The sequence below is a fragment of the Anomaloglossus baeobatrachus genome, chromosome 2 (assembly GCF_048569485.1).
Source record: "Anomaloglossus baeobatrachus isolate aAnoBae1 chromosome 2, aAnoBae1.hap1, whole genome shotgun sequence".
NCBI lineage: Eukaryota > Metazoa > Chordata > Amphibia > Anura > Aromobatidae > Anomaloglossus > Anomaloglossus baeobatrachus.
Window position 1 is genome coordinate 560,420,322 of NC_134354.1, and position 27,202 is coordinate 560,447,523.

Sequence of the window (27,202 nt, forward strand, 5' to 3'; positions counted from 1 at the left end):
GGTCGGGTACTATCACGCTCGGCATCGCTATCATCGGCTAGCGATGTCGCAGCGTGCAAAGTATCTCTAAAGGCCGCTTTACACACTGCGATATCGGTACCGATATCGCCAGCGTGCGTACCCGCCCGCATCGGTTGTGCGACACAGGCAAATCTCTGCCCGTGTCGCACAACATCGCCCGGACCCGTCACACTATTTACCTTCCCTGCGACGTCGCAGTGACCGGTGAACCACCTCCTTTCTAAGGGGGCGGTTCGTTCAGCATCACAGTGACGTCACAGCAGCGTCACTGAACCGCCGCCCAATAGAAGCGGAGGGGCGGAGATGAGCGGGACGAACATCCCACCCACCTCCTTCCTTCCGCATTGTGGCTGGGAGGCAGGTAAGGAGAGCTTCCTCGTTCCTGCGGTGTCACACGGAGCGATGTGTGCTGCCGCAGGAACGAGGAACAACTTCGTTACTGCTGCAGTAACGATATTTGAGAATGGACCCCCATGTCACCGATGAGCGATTTTGCACGTTTTTGCGACGATGCAAAATCGCTCATAGGTGTCACACGCAACAGCATTGCTACAGCGGCCGGATGTGCGTCACAAAATCCGTGACTCTAACGAGATCGCTGTAGCAATCTCGTAGCGTGTAAAGCCCCCTTAAGACATTCATAGAATGCATGTCTTATAAAAGCCAGCAACGTCATCAGATTTTACGCCAAAAATGGGACATAAATTTAAACAGAAATGTACTGCTATGTACTGGAGTACATTGATTGTAGTGGTACACGACAGCTCACTGGTGGACACAGACAGAAAAGGGCTCCTATGCAAGAAAAATATATATGCCATTTGCAGCCCAAGAGCTCATCATAATGCAGAATTTCACCTTCTTTGGAGGTAGAAATAGACCCCTTAACCTTTGGGCCCCTGTGTGGCTGCAGAAATTACATTAATGATATGTCTGCCCCGGCGGGAGCTCTACAGACACATGCTTCTTAATAAATTTGCTGCATCTTACACAAGCATACTCTTCATGAAGACTGGTGTGCAAAATGCCAGTCTTGATGAATCGGGTTGAAATTTTATTATTTGCATACAGTGTGGGAACTTACTATGAACTTATTAACCTTTCTTGCATGCCAATGGTGGAAAAGTTGGGACACCGCAATACACAATACACATTACATAATTGGCCCATTCCAACAGAATCAACAGATTTCAAACAGCAGAACCTTCCGAAGAGGTTTTCGAGACAAAAGGCAAACTTTTGGCAAACAGTGCTTAATATACACAATGACTGGTCTTGGCTCTTCTAGTTGGTTCAATATGTCATTATTAGAGATGAGCGAAACCAAACAGTAAAGATTGTTAAAGCCACGTCTCACTAAGCAACATCGCTAGCAACATCGCTGCTGAGGTACGACTTGCTAGCGATGTTGCTGTGTGTGACATCCAGCAACAACCTGGCTCCTGCTGTGAGGTCGCTGGTTGTTGCTGAATGTCCTGGACCATTTTTTAGTTGCTCTCCTGCTGTGAAGCACACATCGCTGTGTGTGACAGCGAGAGAGCAACAACTGAATGTGCAGTGAGCAGGGAGCCGGCTTCTGCGGACGCTGGTAACCAATGTAAATATCGGGTAACCAAGAAGCCCTTTCTTTGGTTACCCGATATTTACCTTCGTTACCAGCATCCGCCGCTCTCACGCTGCCAGTGCTGGCTCCCTGCTCCCTGCACACATAGCCAGACTACACATCGGGTAATTAACCTGATGTATACTCTGGCTAGGAGTGCAGGGAGCCAGCGCTAAGCGGTGTGCGCTGGTAACCAAGGTAAATATCTGGTTGGTTACCCAATATTTACCTTAGTTACCAAGCGCAGCATCACTTCCACGCATCGCTGCTGGCTGGGAGCTCATCACCGGTTGCTGGTGAGATCTGCCTGTGTGACAGCTCACCAGCAACCCGTGTAGCGACGCTCCAGCGATCCCTGCCAGGTCAGGCTGCTGGTGGGATCCCTGGAGCGTCACTTTAGTGTGACGGTACCTTTATTCGTACTGAACACAGACTTTACAAAAAAACTTAGTGTTAGAGTTCGGAGTTCAGGTGCTTTACGTATGCTAACCACTCAAGTGAGCATCGATGTGCTTGGGTACACTCAGTGTGAGCCGCATGCAGTGTTTCAATGGCTTGCACTGGGGGTAAAATCAGCTTTATTGGATGTAGTGTGTACAATAATAAAAAATAAAATAATGGAATGGAGAGCTGATCTGCCCAATCATTGAGTTCCAATAAGGTTCAGGTCAAGTCTGGGTCATGAATGGAACTTTACCTAAAGTCCGGCTGAACCCACCGAACATGAAGTTCAATGGATCTGCTCATCTCTAGTCGTTATGAGACCACATGTATGAGATTTGTGTAATTGCGGCCATTGACTGACTAGATTCTTACCTGCTCTCAACCACCTAGCAGACCTGAATCTTAATATTGTGTATATTACACACTCTTGGTATTCTTCAAGTTCCACTTCTTGCCAAAAGCTTACCTTGCTGTGGAAAATCCTTTAAGACAGGCAATTTTCAATCTTTAAACCCCAACCAATGTGTTCCTCAACTTTGATCAATTGCATTTGGCTCCTTAGCTATTGTCAGATGTATCTACTATCTTTATTGACTGCAGAAAGGGATTCATTTCATAGCAGAACCATTTAACTCATTTTACTGGCTGCCAACATTAAATAAATAATAATAATTATTTTATTTATGTAGTGACAACAAATTCTGTAACACTTTGCAATTAATAGAGGACATCTACAGACGGCAAAAATATTACTAAGTAACAAATACTTCAACAGTTACAGGAGGAGTGAGAGCCCTATTTGCAAGCTTAAAATCTGTAAGGAAATAGGGGGGAAACAATAGGTAGATAGTGCTTGTCAGGTATGGTGCAATTATAATACGTAGGGATTTTTATATAAAGCTGCATGAGCCGTCATCAGCCGGTATCTGTCTAAGGCCTTGTGCGCACACTGCGTTTTTACCCACGTTGTTTTTGCGTTTTTGCTGAAGAAATTTCTTGAGAAAATGGTTGTAACCTTTCTGCAGACATTCCCCAGCAAAACCTATGGAAAATAAAAATAGCTGTGTGCACACTGCGTTTTTTTTGCAGAATTTCTTAAGAAATTAATTACTTAAGAAAAAGAATGAGCATGTCAATTCTTTTCTGCAGGTACCTGCTTTTTTTGCCATAGATAATGGTAAAAAAATGCGAGAACCAACTTGGGGAAAAAAATGCATCAAAAACGCATCAAAACACAAAAATGCGGTAAAAACGCATGCATTTTTCGGTGCGTTATTGGTGCGTTTTTTGAACGCTAGTGTGCTAATCTTTCAGACTCAAGAAATTTCTTGAGAAAAATCCTTTTTTTAGTGCGCACAGGGCCTGAGTGCTGTTGAGTGCATGTGGAGACTGAGAGATGAATAGGAGGAAAAAGATTCTGAGGAAAAATTAGAAGGGCAGTACAGGAAAGAGTTTGATTATTGAAGTGAGATGATGCTCCTGTCTAAAGGGATGTTTTTAAAGTACTGTTAAAAATCTGGGGGCCTAGTATTAATCGGGTGGTCCAGGGTAGTGTGTGCCAGGAAACTGGCGCAGTACGAGTGAAATCTTGGAGACAGAAGTGGGACGTTCAGATTGTGAAGGATCTTGGTCTTAAGGGGGCTTTACACGCAGCGACATCGCTAGCGATGTCGCTGGTGAAAGCACCCGCCCCCGTCGTTTGTGCATCACGGGCAAATCGCTGCCCGTGGCACACAATATCGTTGGGAGCCGTCACACGAGACCTACCTGCCTAGTGACGTCGCTGTTGCCAGTGAACTGCCACCTTTCTACGAGGGCGGTTCGTGCGGCATCACGGCGGCGTCACTATGCGGCCGCCCAATAGAAGCGGAGGGGCAGAGATGAGCGGGCCGAACATCCCGCCCACCTCCTTCCTTCCGCATTGTCGGCGGCTGCAGGTAAGCTGTAGTTCGTCGTTCCCGAGGTGTCACACATAGCGATGTGTGCTGCCTCAGGAACGACGAACAACCTGCGTCCTCAACAATCAATGATTTTTTATAAAGGAACGACGTGTCAACGATGGACGATTAGGTGAGTATTTTCCATCGTTAACGGTCGTTCCTGCGGTGTTACATGCAATGACGTTGCTAACGATGCCGGATGTGCAAATCCGTGACCCAAGCGATATATCATTAGATACGTCGTTGCGTGTAACGGGGCCTTTAGATCAGTTGCAGAATGGAGGTCATATATAGGGTGATAGTCAGAGATGAAGGAGGAGATGTATGGTGGTAAAGCACTGTGGAGGGCTTTGTGGGTGAGAATGATAGGTTTATATTGTCCTCTTTAGCGAATAGGAAACCAGTGCAATGACTGTCACAAATTGGAGGCATCAGTGTAACAGCTGGACAAAAATACGACCCTGGTTGCCGCATTTAGGATGGATTGGAGAAGAGAAGGGTGGAGGGAGACAGATCAGAAGACAGTTGCAGTAGTCCAGATGAGAATGAATAAGAGTGACAGCGTGAGTTAGACACTAGGGTAGAACCTTTTCATTGGTGCTTGACTCCAGGCTGCAGCGTCAAAAAGAACTAATATAGAAAATTTTACACTACTGTATGTAGCATTATAGAACTGGATGTCACAGTACTTCCACAAGTACTTTATGCAGATAGCGCTATTGCAGTAAAGTGCATTATATTTTTCACTTCGTAAGCGTCTTTGTTACATGAATCCTGTATCTTGTTCACATTCAGATGATTTTTTTTTTTAATCATAGCATATCCTAGCTATGGCCTATCCTTTGTATAGCATCATGAAGTACAGTCAGAACACTTCATCGGTATTGTCTGATGCCGGAGAAGAGCTCCTATATTTATAATAATTATAGCAAAAAAGGAGCACACAACTGGATTTATTCATTGGATAAATTGTCACATTTACTTCTTTAGAGTAGTCCCGTCCCCCCTAATATTGATGTATGTACTGTAGTATGATAATCACATCATGCAGTCAGTTTAGTATCAATGACCATTAAAAAAAGGATAAGGTCAATTCTCAGGGCACCTTAGAGAACAAACAGGAAGCGTTTAACTAGTGTTTTTAATTAGCGCAGATATTATTTCCTGAGCTGCTCTCTATTTCTTCTTTTTTTTAATTGCTGACAGGTGTGTTTTGTGTTTCATGACTGTGTTTTCAGCCAATAAAATCCTGGAAATGTTAAGTGGCACGTCAAATATCTTTACCGTACCTGTAAATAAGCTAATTGTATGAAATACATGATAGAAAAGCGAATTAATTGCAGCATGACCATTTCTGATGCTATGTAAGGCATTCGGTGCACTCTTGCATCACCAAGATGCGTTGATTATACAGTTGTATTACAATAAAGTATTACAGAGAGTCATTGGGACTTTGTTACGGGTTGATGGCTTCATCCAAAATAATAAGCAACTCCTATTATAAAGTATATGTAAATAAAGATGGCTGTAAATAAATATGGTCCATTCTTATTTAAAAAATAAAAAGTGGCATGGAACATAGTAAATCTAGATTCTCTGATGCTGCCATATTATAAATGGCTGACTTAAAGGAGTTGTCCGACATAAACTCAAACTTTTTTTTAAGCTAATCTGTGCTGTATTGTCATATAAAACATCCCTACATTATTTTTTTGTTTTCTTACTTTTGTTCCTCTTGAGTTATCCCTTTATTCTTTGCAGACACTTTATTTACCTGCAGCTCAACAAAACATGAAACTTCCTATGCCAAACCTCACAGTCAGAGCTGGCACCGCCCTTCCTCACTGTCCAGCCCGCACACTCATTGGCTGTCAGTATTCTGCCCAGCACTGACCTCTCATCACTACAAAATTGCAAGTAACAGCCCCACATAGCGCTCTGCACCCCCCCCACGGCACTCTGCACCCCCCCCACACGGCACTCTGCACCCCCCCACGGCGCTCTGCACCCCCCACATGGCGCTCTGCACCCTGCATACGGTGCTCTCTACCTCTCACACAGGGCTCTGTACCTCCCACACAGGGCTCTCCACCCCCGCACACAGGGCTCTGCGGCCCATTATAGCATTATACGCCCAAACCATTTAGGGACTAAATACATACTCACCTTTCCTCGGTCCCCGCCACTGCTCCGCATTCGCCCGCTGTTTGTGGCTCTGCCCATATCAGCACAGTAGTGACGTCACCGCTGTACTGAACTGTCAGAGAGCACAGACAGCGGGACAAGGATGAGAAGCAGCGCAGAGCTCCCTCTCATTAGTGCTTTGAAATGTATTGGCATCGGTCATGCAGATACATTTGAACGTGCGATCCTGAGCAGGGGGCCGGATGCTCGCGCTGACACCATGGGTAGACACCGCCGGGCTCCTCCCCTCAGCTCACGGGTCCCCACAGCAGTGGCGCGATAGAGTACAGAATGTGTGGGAGGATGCGGGGTAAGGGAGGCGGGGACTCCAGTACACTATACATGCCCAGCAGGGTGGCTACATGACATCAGCTGTGATGCCTGTTTACAAAGTGAGCATAAGCTCCTGCCCCTGTCAATGTGATATCACAGGAAGCAACAAAATCTCTGCAGGAGCGGTCGTCACATGACCGTTCTGAGCCTGGGGAGAAGGACTGACAGCAGGGCAGGTAGGTAGTTGCTATCTACTTACCTGCCTTTATGTATAATAAGCCGGCTAACCTCTTTAAGTAGATCAGCTATAAAAATGTTTTATTTTTTCAAGATCCTTCAAACAGGGTAACCTTTTTGAACAATACTATTCATCATAGCCTATAGTCAGTGATAGTTACCGTAATATTGGTAAGCTTCTATATTCAGCTTGGACATATTGTCCTTGCAAGTCTCTAAACATTATCATTACTTGGGACATCAGTGACCTTACAGAGAAATCTCAACTAAAAATGGAATTTTACAGTAATACTATTTATTAAGTAGTCCTTCACAATCTTTCATGAATCATTTGTGGTACTTGCTATTTTGCATTATCCGCCCAAATATGACGAGGCCCTTGGTTTTCAGAGGGCTCCATAGGAAGCAGGTGGCACATCTTGGTCTTCACACTCCTGTGGAGTTCCGGATGTGTCTCTGTGCTATACTACTGTAGGGCTGGTAAGATACGCCACCAGCACTTCCGGGCCCTGAAGACCAAGGGTAAATAGTGGCTTCTCCAGCATTGGAGGATGGATTTCCAGGTAATTTACTATTTAGATTTTATTATTTATTTTCTACAAGGTCATTTTGAAGATTAGAGGTGTATACTCCTCCTTGCTTTTGGATTTTGTCACCAGCCTAGACTTTTTTTTCATTTTTTTTTTTACTAAAATTAATACAAGGTGTCTACTAGAAAGGACATTGTTCCTGAAACATTTGACAAAATGTCAAGCTTCTAGGATAGTTAGTACATTATATGACTGTAGTGTGTGATCCAATTTATACCTTTTTGTATCTGTAGCACAATGTGTTGGAACAGAAAATTAAAAACCTCTTCAGTCTTGTATCAATCACTACCTGGATTTATCAGCAAATAGCATATAGGACATTACGGTATATACTTCTGCTTTATTGTAGAACGTTTGTCAGATATGAAGTAGTTTGTTAGGCAGGATGATGTAATAGTCACCCAGTGTGAGAGATGAATGGATAATGACAGCTCAAATTGCAGGGAAAAAATTACATTCTCATTAAAAACATTTATTAATATACGATCACAAAATAATGGGGAGAATTTCATCTTGATAATGTCATCACATAACTGTTAATATTCCTGTTTGTGAAATGATACATTAATAAGTGCTGTGCGGTGATTACACTTCTACACATCTTTGGATTTCGGCATAAAAAACATCACTTGTAACGTAAATACAAGCACGGGTATGACCCGCTTCAAGTCTGTTTTATTTAGCTATCAAATTGTTTTATTGTTGTATTAATAGAGTCAAAAGTATCCAAGAAAACAGATGCCTTCGAATGATCTTAAAACCTAGGAATTGTGCCTGTGTATTCATTGGTTACTACAACCTTACCCTGCTGATACACAACGAGGTGCAACGACGAGCCACGAACATGTGCTACTGAACACAAACCTAGGGATAGGCAGTTTATATTTATCTGACGCATGTTACTTTTTTTTTTTATTAGGCCGAGGGCAGAACACTGCATTTATTAGAGATACTTTATAACCTAGCCTGTTCGTTCGTTCTTTCTTTCCTTTTTTTTTTGCTTTCTTTTTTCTTTCTTTCTTTTTTCTTTCTCTTTTTTTTCCTTTTTTTCTGTCTTTCTTTCTTTCTTTCTTCCTCTCTCTCCTTACTTTCTCTCTCTTTCTTTCTTTCTTCTGTCCATTGATTATACAGGTTGTTAGGCAATGTAACAAACTAAACACCTTTTCACATATTAATACCAACAATCCATTCACTACATAAAGTCTTCTTCTCCATTGATCATTTTGTCCCTGAAGATTTATCGAGGATTTTTGTTATTATTATTATTATTATTATTATTATTATTATTATATTATTATTATTATTTCTATTGCAGCATTTACTACATTTATTACCTTTATCCCACTGCACAAATCATTATCATCAGTATTAAAGATTCCTGCGCACAGGAGACCTGAAGCTATACAGTTTTTTGCCTGACATGGAGATATTACAAGTCATCCTCTGGCATTACTTACTAACTCTGCCGAACTCCCAGACTACATCACTTAGATGTTTCACCTTGACAGAATTTTATCATGGTTGCTCCTGTTCCTGAGCTGCGTTCTCCTGCCGCCTCTCTCCAGCGTGTCCTTTCCACGGTTCTCCTTCCTTTTGTTGTAGTTACAAATAATTTAACATTTCTGAAACTCTGCCACCCTTTTTTTAAGCTTTCCCCTCACTCTTCCTTGACAGACAAACATGTCTTCCCTCTTTCTCGGTGTTGACCTTTTAATGCCAAGATAATTTTAGTGAAGAAAATAAAAAAATCAGCCTTTGGGCGCCTGCCTCCTCCTCTCCACGCACTCGCCTTTCTCTTTCCGCCACTCATTTCAATGAAAGCCTTTCATCTAAAGACTGTGTTACACATTTTAACACCTTTTTTTAAACTAATTCTTTTTTTATTGAAGTGGAGAGATTTTTTTTCTGCTACTACACCAGACATCCTTTTTTTTTTTTTTTTTATTCCTTCTCATTTTTATTTATGCAAAGCATAAAACCTGGAAGCTGATGCACAACTGAAAGATGGGCTTACTTGTTTTCTTTTGTGCTACAATCCCTTGCTTTGCTTTTGTCCTAAGTATGGGTACTTGTTTGACTGGCATGGCTTATTGGAGAATAACAAGCGTAACTCTGCCTCTTTTGTCATGGGACAATTCTCCCACAAATCCTGAACAGTGGGCATTCTTCCTCACACACTATTGGGTGTGCACTGGAATTGAAAGAAGTGCTGAGGGCTGCTCCTTCATCCCCTCCCCAATCTCTTTGTTTTTTTTCTCTCTTTTCTCCCTTCACCCCCCTCTTCCTCCCCAACACCTCCTCACTTTGCTAGGCCGGAAACATTTAATTGTCCCTTTTTTTTTTTGCAGAGAAAAGAAAATATATTAATTGAAAGTTGCCTCCGAGCTCACCTTTTAAGTTTTCTCACTAAGTAAATATTATGTGACAGGAAAGCAGGAGTTAAATCACTTGTAAGATATAAAGATTTTGGTAGAAAGGCTAATGTAACATTTTAGATGTTCCCTCCTGTAAACCGCTCTCGTATTTCCAGGTGGTATGATAATGTATGTTGTACAGGCTTAAAAACAGCAGGGAGGAGCCCATTTTGTTCCTTCTGAGGCCTTCTACCATGAAACAAAACTGTAAAGCATCAAAACAACATGTGCTACATTTGTCGTTGCAAGATAACAAAAATCCACAAAATTTAAGCAAATGTCTCTTTTTGCAGTTTGCACTAATATACTGACGTGGTTATTTTATGTGAAATGTTCAGCTTTTATTCACTTTAGATGTAATTAATAAAGTGTTTTATATATATATTTATAGGTGTGTCTGGCTTATGTTATTCTAGGGGATGGACTTGCTTGACATACCTTTAAAGATGCGATATTTAGATGTAGTGAAGGAGGGGAGGGTTCAAGTGATTTTAGGAGGGTGGACAGGGGGCTGTGGGTAGAAGCTAAAAGGGGAAGAACTAACACCTCTAATCCAGCTTCTGGTAAATAGGCTGCCAGCTTTTCGAATGAGTTTCCTTTCTATTAGTCGGAATATTATGCTAAGCCTTAAGCATTAGTTTTTTATGTTGCCATAGCAGCCCTGTTCCTGCAGGGTTGTGACCTGTGATGATTACAGTACAAAGCTTATAGGGTCTTGAAACCCCCTTTGAAGATGAAAAGTCTTTGATGGTTTATATTTATGCAAATCTCTTAGATATGATTTACCCAACTGAGATTGAATAGAGAGATGATTAAAATTCCCAGTTCCTTTGATATCCATCAATGACAGAATATTTCTTTAAAAAAAATGAATTGGACAAACCTGTCATTTCGACTTTTTTTTTTTTTTCCTACTAGTATTTAAATAGCATTATCTTACCTGTGAGACATTTTATTATCTACCAGTAAGTTGTGAAACGCATGTAGCTGACGTGGACAATGTTGACTTGTTTCCTATGTTACTGACAAAGCAAAAGTGGCACCAAGGCTGCTTAATGTTCTTAGATGATATCACTTAGAATTTGGTCTAACCCTTCTTTACAGCTTAAGGCTTCCTCTGACATCTGTCCTCTTCAAAGTCTCTAACTTCTTTCATAAGCCCTTTATAGGTATGTAAAAAGATCAAATAGGGGAAAGTACAACTACATTGTTAAATATGATAGACTGGGTCACTGTCTCATTGCCACGGATGAGCCATCGGAATCCACTGAACTCCAGGAGTATACATTCTGCGCCATCATTCATGTTTTTTATTAGCCTGCTACTTTGCATTTAAGCTTGCATATCCTTAGACTGTCTGCATGTGACATAAGTATTTTGTAAGCTCTTAAATAAAAATAAAAAAAAAGTCTGCGGCATAACTGTACTTATTGAATTTTTCAACACTTGTTTAGATTTATACATTTTTCTATGTTCATTTGTATTTCTAATTCATGTGTTTCCGAATCTTGGGATAAATGACTGATTATGTTGCTTTATTTATGGTCTGTTTTGATTTTAGTTTACAGAAAAATTTCTACACCACTTGAAAGGCAGGAAATTGGCTCAGCCAGTATACTTGGTAACGTTTGTGGAAACTGCCATAGGTCTCCTTAACTTCAAGGTAAGAAACCATATGTACAATTGTGAATTTCTTAATACCTACCTGTCATACATAAAAACACCTGATGTAAGAAGATTAGTTGAGCTGCTACTCTATAGACACTCTACTGTACTGACTGTCCTAGGCTATGTTCACAGCCCTGCACAGAGAACGTCGATAAAAAGTTATATATATAATATATATATATATATATATATATATAATCTAAAAGCTGTTGTGATCACTCGTCGTTACTCGCTAATCCCGCCCTCCTACACATTACATGCTCGGCTCCGCCCCCACATTCCCATATGCGGCTCTGCCCCCCGCACATTAACACACGTGGCTCCGCCTCCCCCCGCACATTACCTCCGCCCCCCGCACATTACCACACGGCTCCGCCCCCCACACATTACACATGTGACTCCACCCCCACATATCACACATGCGGCTCCGCCCTCCACACATTCCATACGCGGCTCCGCCCCCCACACATTACACATGCGGCTATGCTACATCCACACTCTAAATCACTCCTGACCCCACACATAAACTTCACCTCATACAGCACCATGACAACCAGCACAGCGAAGTTCTGCATACACTGAGGAACTGATCATGTGACCCCCTGACTCCTGCCCTCCATGTGACATCATCACAGATCCTGTAAGCATAGAGACAAATCCTGTTGTGTACATTGCACACTCGGGTGAGAGCTGTAATCCCTTGAGGGAGAGCTGTATACCAGGGAGGTGAGCTGTATACCCTTGCGGGGAAAGAGAGCTGTATACCCTTGATGGGAAGCTGTATATCCTTGGGGGAGGGGAGTTGTATTCCCTTGAAGGAGAGCTGTATACCCTTTGGGGGAAGGACAGCTTTAAACCCTTAGGGGGAGGGCAGCTATATATCTTTGGAGGGAGCTATATACCAGGGAAGTGAGCTGTAAACCCTTGGGGGGAGGAGACCTGTATACCCTTAAGGATGAGAGCTGTATACCTTTTGGGGGAGCTATATATCAGGAAGGTGAGCTGTATACCCTTGGGGGAGAGCTGTATACCAGGGAGTTGTCTTCCCACTTGTGGGGAAGACAACTGTATACCCTTGGGGAGGAGAGCTGTATACCCTTGGTGGGAGTAAACCTGTATACCTTTGGGGGAAAACTATATACCCTTGGGGAGGAGAGCTGTATACCCTTGGGGGGAGGGGAGTTGTATACCCTTGGGGGGAAGGTAGCTGTTTACCCTTGGGATGAGAGCTGTATACCCTTTCGTGGAAAAACGGCTATATACCCCTGGGGGAGGAGGACAGCTGTATACCTTTGGGGGGAGCTATATACCAGGGAGGTGAGCTGTATACCCTTGAGCTGAGCATTAGCTGGCTTAGAACAGCTAGTATTTATATATATATATATATATATATATATATATATAACATTAATAATAATAGACAAATATGGATGAGTTGTGTGTACACCTACTTTGTGGGTAGCATGCAAACCAGTGAAAAACTATGTGTACTGATTAGTGATGGACAGACCTGGACTGTAAGGGCGACTTTGTACGTTGCAACATCGCACGTGCGATGTTGGTGGGGTAAAATCGAAAGTGACGCACATCCGGCGTCACTTTCGACATTGTTGTGTGTAAATCCTAGATGATACGATTAACGAGTGCAAAAGCGTTGTTATCGTATCATCGGTGCAGGCTCCGACTTTTTCATAATTACGCTGCCGCGACAGGTACGATGCTGTTCCTTGTTCCTGCGGCATCACACATTACTGAGTGTAAAGCCGCAGGAGCGAGGAACATCTCCTGACCTGCCGCCGGCGGCTATACAGAAGGAAGGAGGTGGGCGGGATGTTTACGTCCCGCTCATCTCCGCCCCTCCGCCGCTATTGGCCGCCTGCCGTGTGACGTCGCTATGACACCGCACGACCCGCCCCCTTAGGAAGGAGGCGGGTCGCCGGCCAGAGCGACGGTCGCAGGGCAGGTGAGTTCATGTGAAGCTGGTGTAGCGATAATCACAAGATATCGTACCTGCGATGGGGGCGGGGACTATAGCGTGCAACATCGCAGCATCGGCTTGCGATGTCGCAACGTGCAAAGCCCGCCTAAAAGTCTAGATCCGCACAGTTTCAAAGATGTCCTGGTGCCGGGCCCAGGTCCGGGATTCCAGGTGTTTGATTTGGATCCAGCACTTGAGAAATTAAAAAAATAAAGGAAAAATAAAGCAAATAAGAATGAAGCAAGTGCTTCATACTTACCAAGGCTCCATCGCAGCTGTACACTGCTCTTGCAGCCTCTCCTTCACTTCCAAGGCTGCTCATCATTGCTTATCCATATGCACTGCTTTCCCCTCCCACTGGCTGGCCTGGGTCTGTGATTGATTGCAGTCAGACATGCCCCCAGCCTGTGTGACAGCATCTCTCTGCAACCAATCACAGGTGCTGTCTGTAGGTCAGTATCGTGGTATACAAATAAATAAAATAATGGACATATGGTCACCCAATATTATGTATGATACCAAGCACAGATAAAGCCCACGGCTATAGGCTGCAGCCTCCAGCCCTGCGCTTATCTTGGCTGTGTATCAAAATAAGAGGAACCGCATCCAGCTTTTTTTTTTTTTCCTAAATTATTTGATTAAATAATTTAAAAATACTGGTGTGCGGACTCCCCCAATTTTGATACCCAGCCATGATAAAGCCCAACAGCTGGGGGCTGGTATTCTCAGATTGGGGAGGCCTATGGTTATTAGGACCCCCAGCCTAAAAATAGCAACCTGCAGCTTGCTCTTCCCGATTGCCCAGTTGCGGTGGCAATTGGGGTAATGAGGGGTTAATAACCGCGCACAACTGTCATAAAGCCCAAAATTAGTGATGGGTAGGGGTCTATGAGACCTCAATCACTTATCCTATAAGTAAAAAGAAATTAACACAAACACTGAGAATTTTTTTATTTTAAATAAAATACAAAAAAAATCACCCTCTTTCACCATTTTATTAACATCCAAGTCAAGATGCGTGGCCATAGAGTATGACTGGCCTCTGTGAGTGCAAACAGAGACTGAGCCGCGATAAACGATGACGCTAGAGGTTCCCACCTGTGACTGCAAATAACTTGAGTGACGTCATCGCTCATCGCGGCTCAGTCATTGTCTGTCTGCACTCACAGTGGGCAGTCATGCTTTATGCCTGCTTGCTGTGACTGAGATGTAGCAGAGCTAAATCGCCATGAGACCTCATGTGGATTGCGTTGGGCCTGTAGTGGTGTTTAAGGGGTTAATAAAGTGGTAAAAAGGGTGTGTTTTGTATCTTTTCCACATAAATTTTTCAGTTTTTCAGTGTTTGTGTTTATTTACTTTCACTTACAGATTAGTGATGGGGGTGTCTCATAGACGTCTGCCATCACTAATCTAGGACTTAGTGACTACTGTGGGCTGCCATTAACTCCTTATTACCCCGATTGCCACCGCACCAGGGCAATTGGGAAGAGCCGGGTAAAGCACTGGGCTTGGCACATCTAATGGATGTGACAATTCGTGGCAGCTGCACGTTGCTATTTTTAGGCTGAGGAGCGGCCAATAATCATGGCCCTCCTCAGTCTGAGAATACCAGCCCTCAGATGTTGGGCTTTATCTTGGCTGGGTATCAAAATTGGGGGGACCGCACATGGTTTATTTTAAATTATTTATTTAAATCATTTTTAACAAAAGCCATATGCAGTTCCTGTTATTTTGATGCACTGCCAAGATTAGCGCTTTTTTTAAATTTATTTATTTTTACTGTACTTGTAGAGTCACACTGACGTACGACTGCAATGCGAGAAAAGCTCACATTGCACTCTGCCCCATGTAAGACAATTCTGCAGCTCACATCTGCGACTTTTTCCTCAGCCCTAATCGGACTGAGGTAAAAAAAACGCAGCATGCTGCGATTGTTTGCAGTGTAATATATGCGCACACTTAACATGATGGAGGTAGGGGAATTAATCCTTCCCTCCTCCGCAGCTGTGATCTGATTGCAGCATCGTATCATAGTCACACGACACGTGGCTCACGATCGCAGAACAGCCTGAGCAGTGTGACTCCGGCCTACGATATAGATGAGCATAGCACCTGTAGCAGTCGGCTGATACTCAGTTTGGGGGCGCATCTAACTGCAACCAATCACAGGCGCCGGTGGGCAGAGAAAGCAGTGCATATTCAATGAAAGTTAATTAGCTGCTCTAGAAGTGAATGTGCGACCTGGAAGCAGCTTACTGCCATAACAGATTCTCAGTAAGTGCACTGTGCATGCTCCTATCTTCCCATCCCTTCTACCAACATTTTTAATCTCCGGTTTCTGGTCCCCATAGACTTATATAGGGATGGATTCTGGATCGGAACTAAATTGAAAAAAAAAAAGATAATAGCGACCCGCCGGTCCCGGTTATCTGTGAGTCCGCTCATGTATAGTACTGTTGATTGCAATAGTGGCATTAACCAAGATCATGCTTGGTGATGCCAGGTATCTACTAAGCGTTCCTTAAAGGGGTTTTCCCATGAACACATTATTATTCCAAGACCTATTGATTAATAAGAACTCTAAAATTAATTAAATTCCAAGGTTGGATGTATTTCAAAAATTTTTCCTGTACTGAGATAATCTTATGTATGTGTTCATACTATGAACTGTGAAATGGCCGCGTCTGACTGTACAGGGACATGGTCTGATCATATCACATCTCCTGGGCAGAGGAGGATAGAAAAGAGTATACAGATAGCACAGCACAGAATCACAGCTGATTCTTTTTGTGAGGTAAAATATTTCCCAGTCTGTTTTAAAAAAATGTTTTACCTGAAAGAATTGTTTGTGATCCCATGCTGTAATGTCTGTATACCTTTTTACTTCCTCCCCTGTCCAGGAGATGTGATATGATCAGACCATGTTTCTGTACGATCAGACACGGCCATTACACAGTACATAGCAGGGACACATTTATAAGATTATCTCAGCACAGGAACATTTTTTTAAACACATCCAATTATGAATCTTATTATTATTCAAATATATATTGACGTAAATGAACTTTGTTAGTGCGTAAACCCCTTTAATTATGTAGTGCTCTGAGTTCTTGTCAGTAAACACTCTCCAACCCATCCCAGCTGCTCCTGAGCACCAGTTGTATTGGTCTGCTGGATACTAAACCACAGTTCCCTTCAAACAGGTGATTAACAAAGTTGACGAGTCAAACCATTAGGGAGCCCTAACATGTTACCTAACACTTACACAGAAAGGTCAATTTCAACAATATCAAATAATTATCTACTGGTTTGGTAAAACAAGATGACCAACCAATGAATGCTCATAACCAAGCTGAATAAAACCACAACATTGACCGATGTAGTCGGTCATGTGCTTTGGTGCATTGACTAGTAATCATTTGTTCACCCTCGTTGACCTACTTTAATATGATTTATAAAGTTTGGAGAAAATCAATAAACTTGTGGATTAATTTTAGTAATTAAGTTGTTTATTTACTTATAACTTTAGTCGACGTGCTTTCGGAGACACTCATGGCTGGTTTTCAACCTCTTCCATCCTCAATGTTTTTGCTTTGAGAGCATTTCCTCAGCACTGGTCACATGATATGATCTCTGGCATATTAAAAACTCAGTAGGCCCCCGTCTCCACTGTTTAAGGTTGTTTAGTATAAACCATGCCAATGCGCTGCGAGGCAGGCAGAAGATCTGACCACCATCCTCCTTCTCTGTGCGCCATGTTCTGTGTTGTAAAGAAAATGGTTCTGATAGTTTTTGAAAAGAAAATGGCAACTTACAGTGTTCTGGTCCATTTAATAAACCACGATCATGCATGCAATTGAAGCCAACTCCTGCATCTGGTTGTGAAGCCAACATAGAGCTGCACAAGGAGCCAAACAAGTCCACAATTTACAAAGTTCACTGGCCCAAATTTTTCACATGCCTGCCTTATCAACCTCATTGCTTCCACAAGTGTGTCTGATTGACATTATATGAAAATTCGATCATCATATGTTTTTTTTCTCGTCTAGAAAAAATATTGAGATTTTTTTCTGAGCTTACATTATCAACTGCTCAATGGACAAACTAGGAGCCCCTGGATGAGATATTATGTTTGGCATCTAAGTGCTGTTTTTATTCAAATTTAATCCGGAAACTGAATTTAAATTGGGTACGTCTCGTTTTATCTTGGCGAACAGCCTTAGGTGGGGTTCACCTTTACTTCCAGTATTGTTTGTCTGTTCTCCTTTAGTGACAGACAAACAGAATTCATGTCTGAAGCTGAAGGACCACATTGATTATTAATAATGGGTTTGGCCTCGGTTCTGCTACATGTCAGTTTTTATCACAGAAAATAATATTTTAAATTATGCGCTTTATTTTAGTATTCTGAAAACATACATGGAAAAAAATTATTGCACCATTTTATCTAGATCATTTATCACCATAAATAGTGTGTTTACTGTATTGTGCCGGTTTTTACAATTAGAAATGTAAAAAAATTTCCAAGTTTATTATTATTGTTTTCCATCTTTTTTTTATTAGTAACTCATAGAACACAATGGAGGCTTATAAAGTACGGTCATATAGAGATAGCTCTGTGTATACCAATATATTATGCTTCTAAAAAAATATACAATTGAGGTATTTTGGCTGAGAAAATGACCTTATAAATGACAGTACAGCCTTAGGCTGACTGTTAATCCCTACACAACATCCGCTATACATGTACGGTGCGGGCTCCTGGGGTGAGCTCGGCCCATTCTCTGCAGGTAATGGCTGTGTGTTACAGCCAGGATCTGCCTCTAACTATTGTTAACCTGTTAAATGCCACTGTCAATACTGAGCTCCCTTAAAATCCAGTCTTCCAGTCTGTGGTTGGGCTTCAAAGGAGCCTGTGATTTTCACTATATACAGCAATACTATTATATTGCTGTATGTTGCACAACTGATCAGACGATCACAGGTTATAGTCCCCTATGGGAACTAAATAATACAGGGAGAAAAAAAAGTTTTAAATAATATGAAAGAAAAATAACCAAAAAACATAAAAGTTCAAATTAACCCCCTTTATTAAAAATATGGATAAATAAAAAAAATACACATAAAATATGTGCTTTGTCACATTCAGAAATGTCCAATCTATTAACATGTGAAAATAATTAACCTGTTGGTAAATACCGTAAGTGGAAAAAGGTCAAGGGCTGTGGAAACAGAAGTCCTCTGCAGCAGCTCAAAAGTATGCTACAGGTTCAGAATAGAGCAGTGTAATGCTCGCCAGTAATGACGGGGCAGCGAGCAGGAGTGGACCACAGGGGGGGCCTGGGCTTATCCTTTAGTGGGAGGGGCTACTCCCAGGACAGTGACCGACACTGTGGAAGCTGACCCCTAGGAGAGGAATGGGCTCTGGTATGGATAGGCAGAGTCTCTAGTGCTGACAGGTGCAGCCGGGATGGATGAGGCAGACAGTATAAGAGAAGATTTTCTTGGAGGCAGACAGTATGGCCTGGACAGGCAGGCTGAGTCTCTAGTGCTGACAGGTGCAGCCGGACCAGCTGAGACAGAAAATACGTCGAGGGCATGTGTGTACCGAGGCCACGGCTGGGACATGGTGACAGGTACGTGTCGATGGACACTGGCACAGGTAACGACAGTGGACAAAGGGACCTGACAACTAGCTAGCTAGAAGGGTAAACACTAACTGGCCAAGTTTCTCCTCTAGTGGGAGGATGCTTTAAGTGCCTAGTGCCTCTTAGTGATAGGCTGAGAGGCATCTCTGAGAAATGGCATGCCGTCTCTTTAAGAGCAGATGAGGGTGCGCGTGTGCCCTAGGCATATTTGCAGGAAACCTGTGCGGGCATGTACAGGCCCCGAGAAGAGGTGGAAGGAGGCTCACATATGGAGGACTGTGGAGAAGGAAGGCAGGGTGGTGCAGGCCAGCCGCAGTGTTGAGTGAGTTGGCATCCCTGCTGGGGAGATACAGAGCAGTGCAGGGACCCCAGCGCTACACTCTTCTCCCCTTTCGACCCCCTCTTCACTAAGCCTGAAGTAAACCTCTTCACTCATCAACTCTGAGGACGTAATTCTGGAGACGAAATGTCCGCTGGAAAGGGTGGACTGTATGACCGTTGCTTTTTCTGGGACACAGAATGGTAAACGGAACTGATAACAGGAGTAGATATCTCAAACAATTCAGAGACACATAGGAATTCCTATTTCTCCTTGTCAAAGTCAATGGAAGCCAGCTGACAGGCAGAAAGCAGGACTGAATAGCAAGATGGTACCTCAGAAGACCTGGATGGAAAGCATCAATCAGATACTTTTTGCTACATTTTTTCCCCAGTGTAGCACCTCAACAGTCCAGAACAGGCTCATGTCTACAGAGCTAAGACAGACCTAGGAGAAGCAGACAAGACAGCTCTGGAAGCACCAGGAAGGGGATCCCCTCTGAATGCGTATCTCCTACATGAAGTTCCACAAGTTCAGAAACAAAGTTCGGACAGGAACACTCCATCCACTGATGACACCGACAAGAGATTCTGAAGGCGTCAGATCGAAATCTAGTGACAATCCGCCACAGCCTGTTGGATGACGTTTCCAGCAAATTCGGAATCTAGATGAGATGAGACAGAGTTCATCCATACAATACAGACAGGGTGAACAAAGAGGAGAGATTGCTTTTGCCAAGGGAGATCCCTCCTACCGAGCCAAGGCAAGAGGGTTCCAGCCTCATTGGACTAGCATAGATGAAGTGTTCTGCTCCTCCACAGTAGAAACACAGACACATGGCTCGTCGATGTTCTCATCGTTGATTGTACATCTTGATACTATCCACTTGCATAGGTTCAGGAAACGCAATGGAAACTGGGAAGCTGACAGCCAGCCTCTGGGAAGATGAAGCCAAGCGCGTAGGTTTCTTTCCACGAGACCCCTCCATGGATCGTTCCTAGAACTCGCGATCGATCTGGGTGGCCAAAGAAATCAGATCATCCACAGTAGCAGGAATATCACTAGCACCTGATTATTAACCCCATTTATGAGGACAGGGTGCGGAATTGAACCGAATACAGGTCTACAGTCTGAACTCCTTGACGCAACTGCAGAAGAGAAGACACAGCAGAAGCGACACAACCGAGTTCATCAAAAGGTTTCTGGAAGGCTTGCAGAAATTCCAGAACATCTGGACAGTGACCTGGGCTCTGGAAGCTGACCCCTAGAACAGGAACAGGCTCAGGTATGAACAGGCAGAATATCTGAGTAGTGCTGACAGGTGGGACAGTGGACAACAGGACCTCACAACTAGCTAGCTAGAGAGACAAACACTATCTGACCAAGTTGCTCAGGCACCTCTCCTAGTGGGAGGGTGTGATAGGCTGAGAGGTACCTCTGAGAAATGGCTTACCAGCCCTTTAAGAGTAGGGCAGGGAGATCTGTGCGGCGTGCACAGACCCAGGATGAGGGGGAAGGAGGCTCACACGTGGAGGACTGTGGGTAAGCAAGGCAGGGTGGTGCAGGCCAGCTGCGGCGATGAGTGAGTCGGCATCCCAGCTGGGAAAAGGCAGAGCAGTGCAGGGATGCAGGCACTACAAGCAATCATTCCCTTTTACTGTTAAAAGTCCAGCTTCCTGCACTAGGCATTGAGCACAATGAAATATGAAGTAAGGCAAAATTGGGTGGTAAAATTAGGTATTATATCACCTAAGCAATAAACCTCTTTCACTGCGCTTGCTCATAAGCTGATTAAAAGGGAGGGGGTGGGGAAAGAAAATGCGTAATCTGAAAATGTGCTGCTTTATGGTCGATTTCACACTTTTTTGTTTCATGGTCAATTTATGTAATGCAATGTAGAGACTGGCTGCGGTCTGTACACATGAGACTCAACAGTTTCTGTGAGGAGAGCCACTGACAATCTGTCCATTGAAATTTGTGCTCTGACCATGATACATGAGAATGTAAAATTGGCATTACTGAACGTTACTCTAATTTGCAAGTCCCACGAATTCTCTCCTTCTGATTAGCTTGGTACAGAAGTAGGCATAGGGATAAAAAAAAAAACAGTAGTTTTTTTTCAGGATATCTGAGTGGCACATGCGCAGAAGAAATACAGGTGAGGGACAGATGACTGAACTGAAATCACATGTTAGTTCCCCACAGATCAGAGCAATAGAACAATGCCTCTGCTCATATATATATATATACAGTGGCGACGAATATTTTTGTTTGTTTGTTTTTTTAAAGTGTGATTACTTCTGTCTGGTTGTTGTGATTCCATGTTCCTGGTGAAGAATTGAAAGTGCATGAAGTTGTCATCATACAAGATTTTCATTTTAACTAAAATGCTTTTAAATATAGGTATGGTCATTTAATTAAAGAAATCCTCCTGCCAAACATTTTGCATGTGTTATTTAGTGATCACAACATAGAGAGTAATTCATTGTTGACAATGCCATAACTTAGTATTTTGTAGCATAAACTCTTGCTTTTATTACAGCACCACACAGATGTGGTTTTGAAGCCACTATTGTATTCAAGACATCTTGAGGGATTTTGCTTCGTTCATTTCCAAATCTGCAAATAATTCCAAATATTTCCCGGATTTGTACATTCCTTTCCCAAGAAGCTGCAAAAACCTTAGTGCATGCCCTTCTTATCTCCTGCCTGGACTATTGCAACCTCCTGCTCTGTGGCCTCCCTTCTAACTGCATAAAAATAATGATATAATCAAAATACTCACTTGCCTACTAATTGTGCACACAGTGTGTTCTTCTTGAAACAAACCGCAATATAATTGTGAGAGATTTTAATAATTAAATAGAAATAATATATTATTTCACTCACAGGATGTTTGTGAAGAAGCTATACAGAGAGGGCCCAAGGTCGGTCTTCACTTGGATGGTGTTGTCTTTGGAGCAGAAGATTTTAGAGCAAGCATAGGTTTGGCTTCTTGTATAAAAATGTAAATTAATGTGTGTTCTTAAAATGTTTGTGTAAAGGCCGCTTTACACGCTACAATATATCTTACGATGTGTCGACGGGGTCACGTCGTAAGTGACGCACATCCGGCATCGTAAGGTACATTGTAGTGTGTGACAGGTACGTGCGATTGCGATTGAACGTTAAAACGTTCATCGCATGAACGTCTTTCAATTCCTAAAAATTGAACGTCAGATTGTTCATCGTACCCAGGGTAGCACACATCGCAGTGTGTGACACCCCGGGAACGATGAACAGCAGCTTACCTGCGTCCTGCGGCTCCCGGCCAGCAATGCGGAAGGAAGGAGGTGGGCGGGATGTTTACGTCCCGCTCATCTCCGCCCCTCTGCTTCTATTGGCCGGCTGTCACGTGATGTCGATGTGACGCCGAACGTCCCTCCCACTCCAGGAAGTGGACGTTCGCCGCCCACATCGAGGTCGTATGGACGGGTAAGTACGTGTGACGGGGGTTAATCGCTTGTGCGGCACATTCAACAAATTGAACGTGCCGCACATACGATGGGGGCGGTTACGATCGCATACGATATCGTATGCGAAATCGTAACATGTAAAGCAGGCTTAAGTCTTAACTTGAGGAAGGTTTCAATACTGTTATTAAATGTTGGCTGCTGTTCCTTTGCTTTTACACGCAGCGTTCTTGTCCAGGTCAGCTGCAAGGCATCAGCACAGGTCCATTATAAATTAATCAGGCGGTAAATGTATGGAGGACTGAGGTCTATGGAAGTATAGAACTATTATAAGCTCAGATGAGTCCTAATAAGTGTAATCGGAAGATTCTGCTTCCCATATACTGACATGATGATAGCATATTCTATAATTCAATCCTCATAAACTGAATTTATAAAATGAATATGTATTTCATTTTAATAGTCACATTCATTTCAGTAAACTTTGCATAAATTCACAGTACGAGCAAAAACTGTCAAATATCATTATCCGATAAATACACGATCAATATACTTCTTTCTTCAGTGTGATCTATGCGTACCCAACATAGGAATTCAATTGTTAGCAGATCCTGCCAAAATCTGCTGGAAACACAAATCAGAAACTTAATTATTGCAAGTCTGAGATATGTTAACTATACTACTTATTTTTTTATTATATTTTAAAAATCATAATAATGCAAAATATTGTGCCGCAGGCCAATATTGAAGCATAAAAATGACAATACTAGTAAAGATGACCTGTAATTGGGATTTTCTACCCTAAACTAATGGCATGTGTGTACAGGCACTTTAATGCTGATTAAATCCGCACCTGTCTTGCAGAAATCCCTTGGCTAAGTTCATTCATAGTCTTTTTGCGGCTTTATTTTTTTGCAGAAAAGAAGCTGCATTTTACAGTACAATCAAAAACGATGAAGTTTTAGAAACCTCAGGACATAATTGTTTTTTTTCTGACTGACTTTTATTACGGCAGTGTTTTTGAAACCTGCATTATGTCAATTCTTTCAGTGTTTTTGCTTTTTTTCACCCATGGAAAGCAATGAGAAAGTTCAAAAACACCGCAAAAATGCAACAAATAGGTTTTACTGCATTTTTAGTAAATATATGACTAACTTTATTAAACATTTGTAGAAAACCCCCCACAAATGTAATGGTCATAAAAAATACAGCAAATAGCTGTATTTTATGAGCAGCGTTTTCACTGCCAAGAGGGAAGTTTTTGCCTTGCAGAAAAAAAGCTACAAAAATACCATGTGTGAACATAGCCTTTTGCAGTTTAAGAACAACCTATAGTTGAAACTGTATACTAATGAATTGCACTTGCAGCAGGGTGCGGCAATACACTTGTAGCTTTCTTGCCCTCTCTCCTCACTCCCTGCTCGTTGCCTGCCTCCTGTCTCTGACTGGTCACTGCAACAGGTAGGACCTGTCAATCAGAGGCAGGGAGTAAGGAGAGAGGGCAGGAAAGCTGCAAGTGTATTGCCCCACCCTGCTGCAAGTGCAATTCACGAGTATACAGTTTCAACTATGGATTTCTCTGAAACTGATTTCTACAAACAAGGTAAGGATACAGCATTAAAGCGCCTTAACATGCATGTTATTCGTTAGGGGTATAAATCCTGATAACAAGTTCCCTTTTAAATGTTGCAGATCAAATTTTAGTTTTCTGTGAATAACAAATATTAGCCTAAAGATAATAAATGCCACAGAATAATTCTAGTACAGAATGGCTGCAACTCCACAGCTCCGCAGCAGTCAGTTTACTGCATTGGTCACTTGCAGTTTTTACCCATGGGACAAATGCCGCCAGTCGTTAGTTTCAGCAATGATGCTGGGATTAGCCGACATAAGAAAACTGAGGTTAGTGATTTACTGCAGTGGTCATGTAGGCAAATAGCAAGTAACTGCTGCAAAGAAATTAACCACAACTGTCAGGGAGCTGCTAATATCTTATGGCATGTACTTTTGAACTTTTTGATCCTAAGATACCCCTTTAAGATTGGTATTTGGCACTTAATATTATTATTTTTTTCCTGTCAATAGTGGATGTGTATAGTGTGATGCAATATTTTGCATTATTATATTGATTTTAGAAATAAACAATGAGAAAGTATACAAAGAAAAACATATTTATACAAAAGTTTTCTAATTGGTTGAAAAAAAAAAAAAAAAAAAAGCCAGATTTCGGTGGGTTCTCCAGACTATCTAATTTGTATATGAGCTGCCAGGCAGTAAGGTAAGTAATGGATTGGATAAGTCCTATTCTAGTATAAGTCATCTCTTTCTCAGAGATTAGCAATACCCTATATTGTATGTCGGGGTCTCCTGTGGCCTAGCAGCTCCAATTCGCTCTCTATACACAATGATCACATGACCACTGTGTATGGAGGAGGAAATGACATCAACGCTTCCTATTACTGTGTACACTATGCTGTGCTGTGTATACAGCTATAGAAGGCATCGATGGTAATGAACTATCTGTGCCTTCTCTATGTGGACTCTGAGATTTTTGGAGAAATTGGGATCCCAGCTCTCGCAGCTATATGATCAGGTGTAGCTGTGCTAGTATGCAGAAACGTCTTAGTACATCACTTCAGAGTAGAAGCCTGAACATTTACAGTCCTTAAACATTTCTGAAGCTTTAAAGTATTATTCTGGTGTTATTTATTATTTCACCACCCATTAACTACCAGTCAAATATGTTTAGTATGCATTAAAATGATTACCGGATGTTGTGTTCTGTTGTATCCAGCGGCGCTCCGATCCTCTCCTGGATCATGTGACCATAGCTTTGATTAGCCAGCTTACTATAATGTTTGCTGTTTGGACTGGAGAAGCAAATGTCACTTCTAAGTGTCATCCTTTGAGGCTAAAAATTAGACTCTCATAGACTTACATCAAGAAAGTAACTGTCCTCAGTGTGACCCATCAAGAAAGAGTTGCATTCATAAGGTGCAGAGCTGGACTGGAGCAGTGCTGGAAATGGCAGAAGATGATGACCAGTAAATATTTTATTACATGCACTGTTCATATATTACTGATAGTTAGCAAATGCTGAAATAAAGCAAAAACACTAGAATGGGACGTTAAAGGTGTTGTCCACTACTCTCACAACCCCTTATAAGTCCCCATGTTTGGCCCAGTCTCATATGAGGTTGTGACGTCACGCGAGCCCCGCAACCAATCACCGCCAGCTTCTCTCTCCGCTCCTTGAGACGGATGAGGTAATCAACAGAAATACACCTTGGGTGTAATGAACCTATTCACTAGGGTAGACACATTTGCCCTAGAACATTTAAGGCTACATTCACACTTCCATTGTTTTACATCAGTCACAATCTGTTGCCTTGAGGAATTACGGTATCCTGCAAAGTATTTTGCAGGAATCCGTTTTTCCCCATAGACTTGTATTAACGACGGATTGTGACGGATGGCCGTGTGTTGCATCAGCTGCACGACGGATCAGTCGTGGAATGACTGAATGTCGGGTGGTATGAACACACAATGTAACGTTTTTTGGAGTGGCAATAAAACGCACTCCGCAGAATTCCGTCGCAAACCGTCAAGAGCTATAATGGCTGTCTCCGGTGCTGGATTCTGCCGTAATCCGTCACACGACATAATCCAGTTCTGGATTCCGTCATGCTCTACTACGCATACCCAGCATGTTTGGCATGCCCATTGGGCTGTCCCAAACACAAACGGACGCACAGCGGATGTAACGGACGCGACTAATCAGTTTTTTCACAGGATTCCTGTGAACGGAATCCTGTGAAATAACACATCCGGTACATCAGTTGACATCTAAAAAATGACGGACCTGACGGATATAAAACAATGGAAGTGTGAATGTAGCTTAACAGCACTGCACTAAGTGTTTTAATTTGAATAGTGCACCCTTTATATACATTTAATTAAAATAATAAAAGTTAATTTTTAATACAGTCTTTAATGTAGGGGTTTAGTTACCTTTTTGTCAAATAGTATACAGTTTACTCTTCCAGTGCCTAATGGCACATTTTTGTGCCTTTTTGGCCACTAGCGCTAGAGCCCTGTAGCTGTACTATCCCTTCCTTACATAAATCAGCATAAAGACCAATACGGATTGCAGGAGCCTGCATTTTGTTTTGTAAATTGGAATTCCTGGAATGACTTATATCCATGATATATAAAGAATAAACTTGCACGACGATGCCTTGAGTAGTACTAAGCTCTTTGCACAATGTTATTTGGAATTGTGCCCCGTTAAGTATTGTTGCCAATTATTCAAGATATTTTTCTGCTCAAAAAGGAAAACTGAAATATGTTGAAGTGTGCCCTCTCTCTGCCACCCCTCAAATAAAAAGATAGCATTAATTACCCTCCATATTTGTGGAACCTGCTAGAATA

The 27,202-nt window shown here is 42.4% G+C and overlaps 1 protein-coding gene across 1 annotated transcript in view; it reads left to right on the forward strand.

The window, feature by feature from the left end:
• The window catches only part of CLYBL (citramalyl-CoA lyase), a 504,570-nt gene that overhangs the window by 428,696 nt on the left and 48,672 nt on the right, over positions 1–27,202 (forward strand). Inside the window, 2 exon segments of the mRNA XM_075334351.1 lie at positions 11,268–11,369; positions 22,211–22,304. Coding sequence (XP_075190466.1) covers positions 11,268–11,369; positions 22,211–22,304 — 196 coding nt within the window.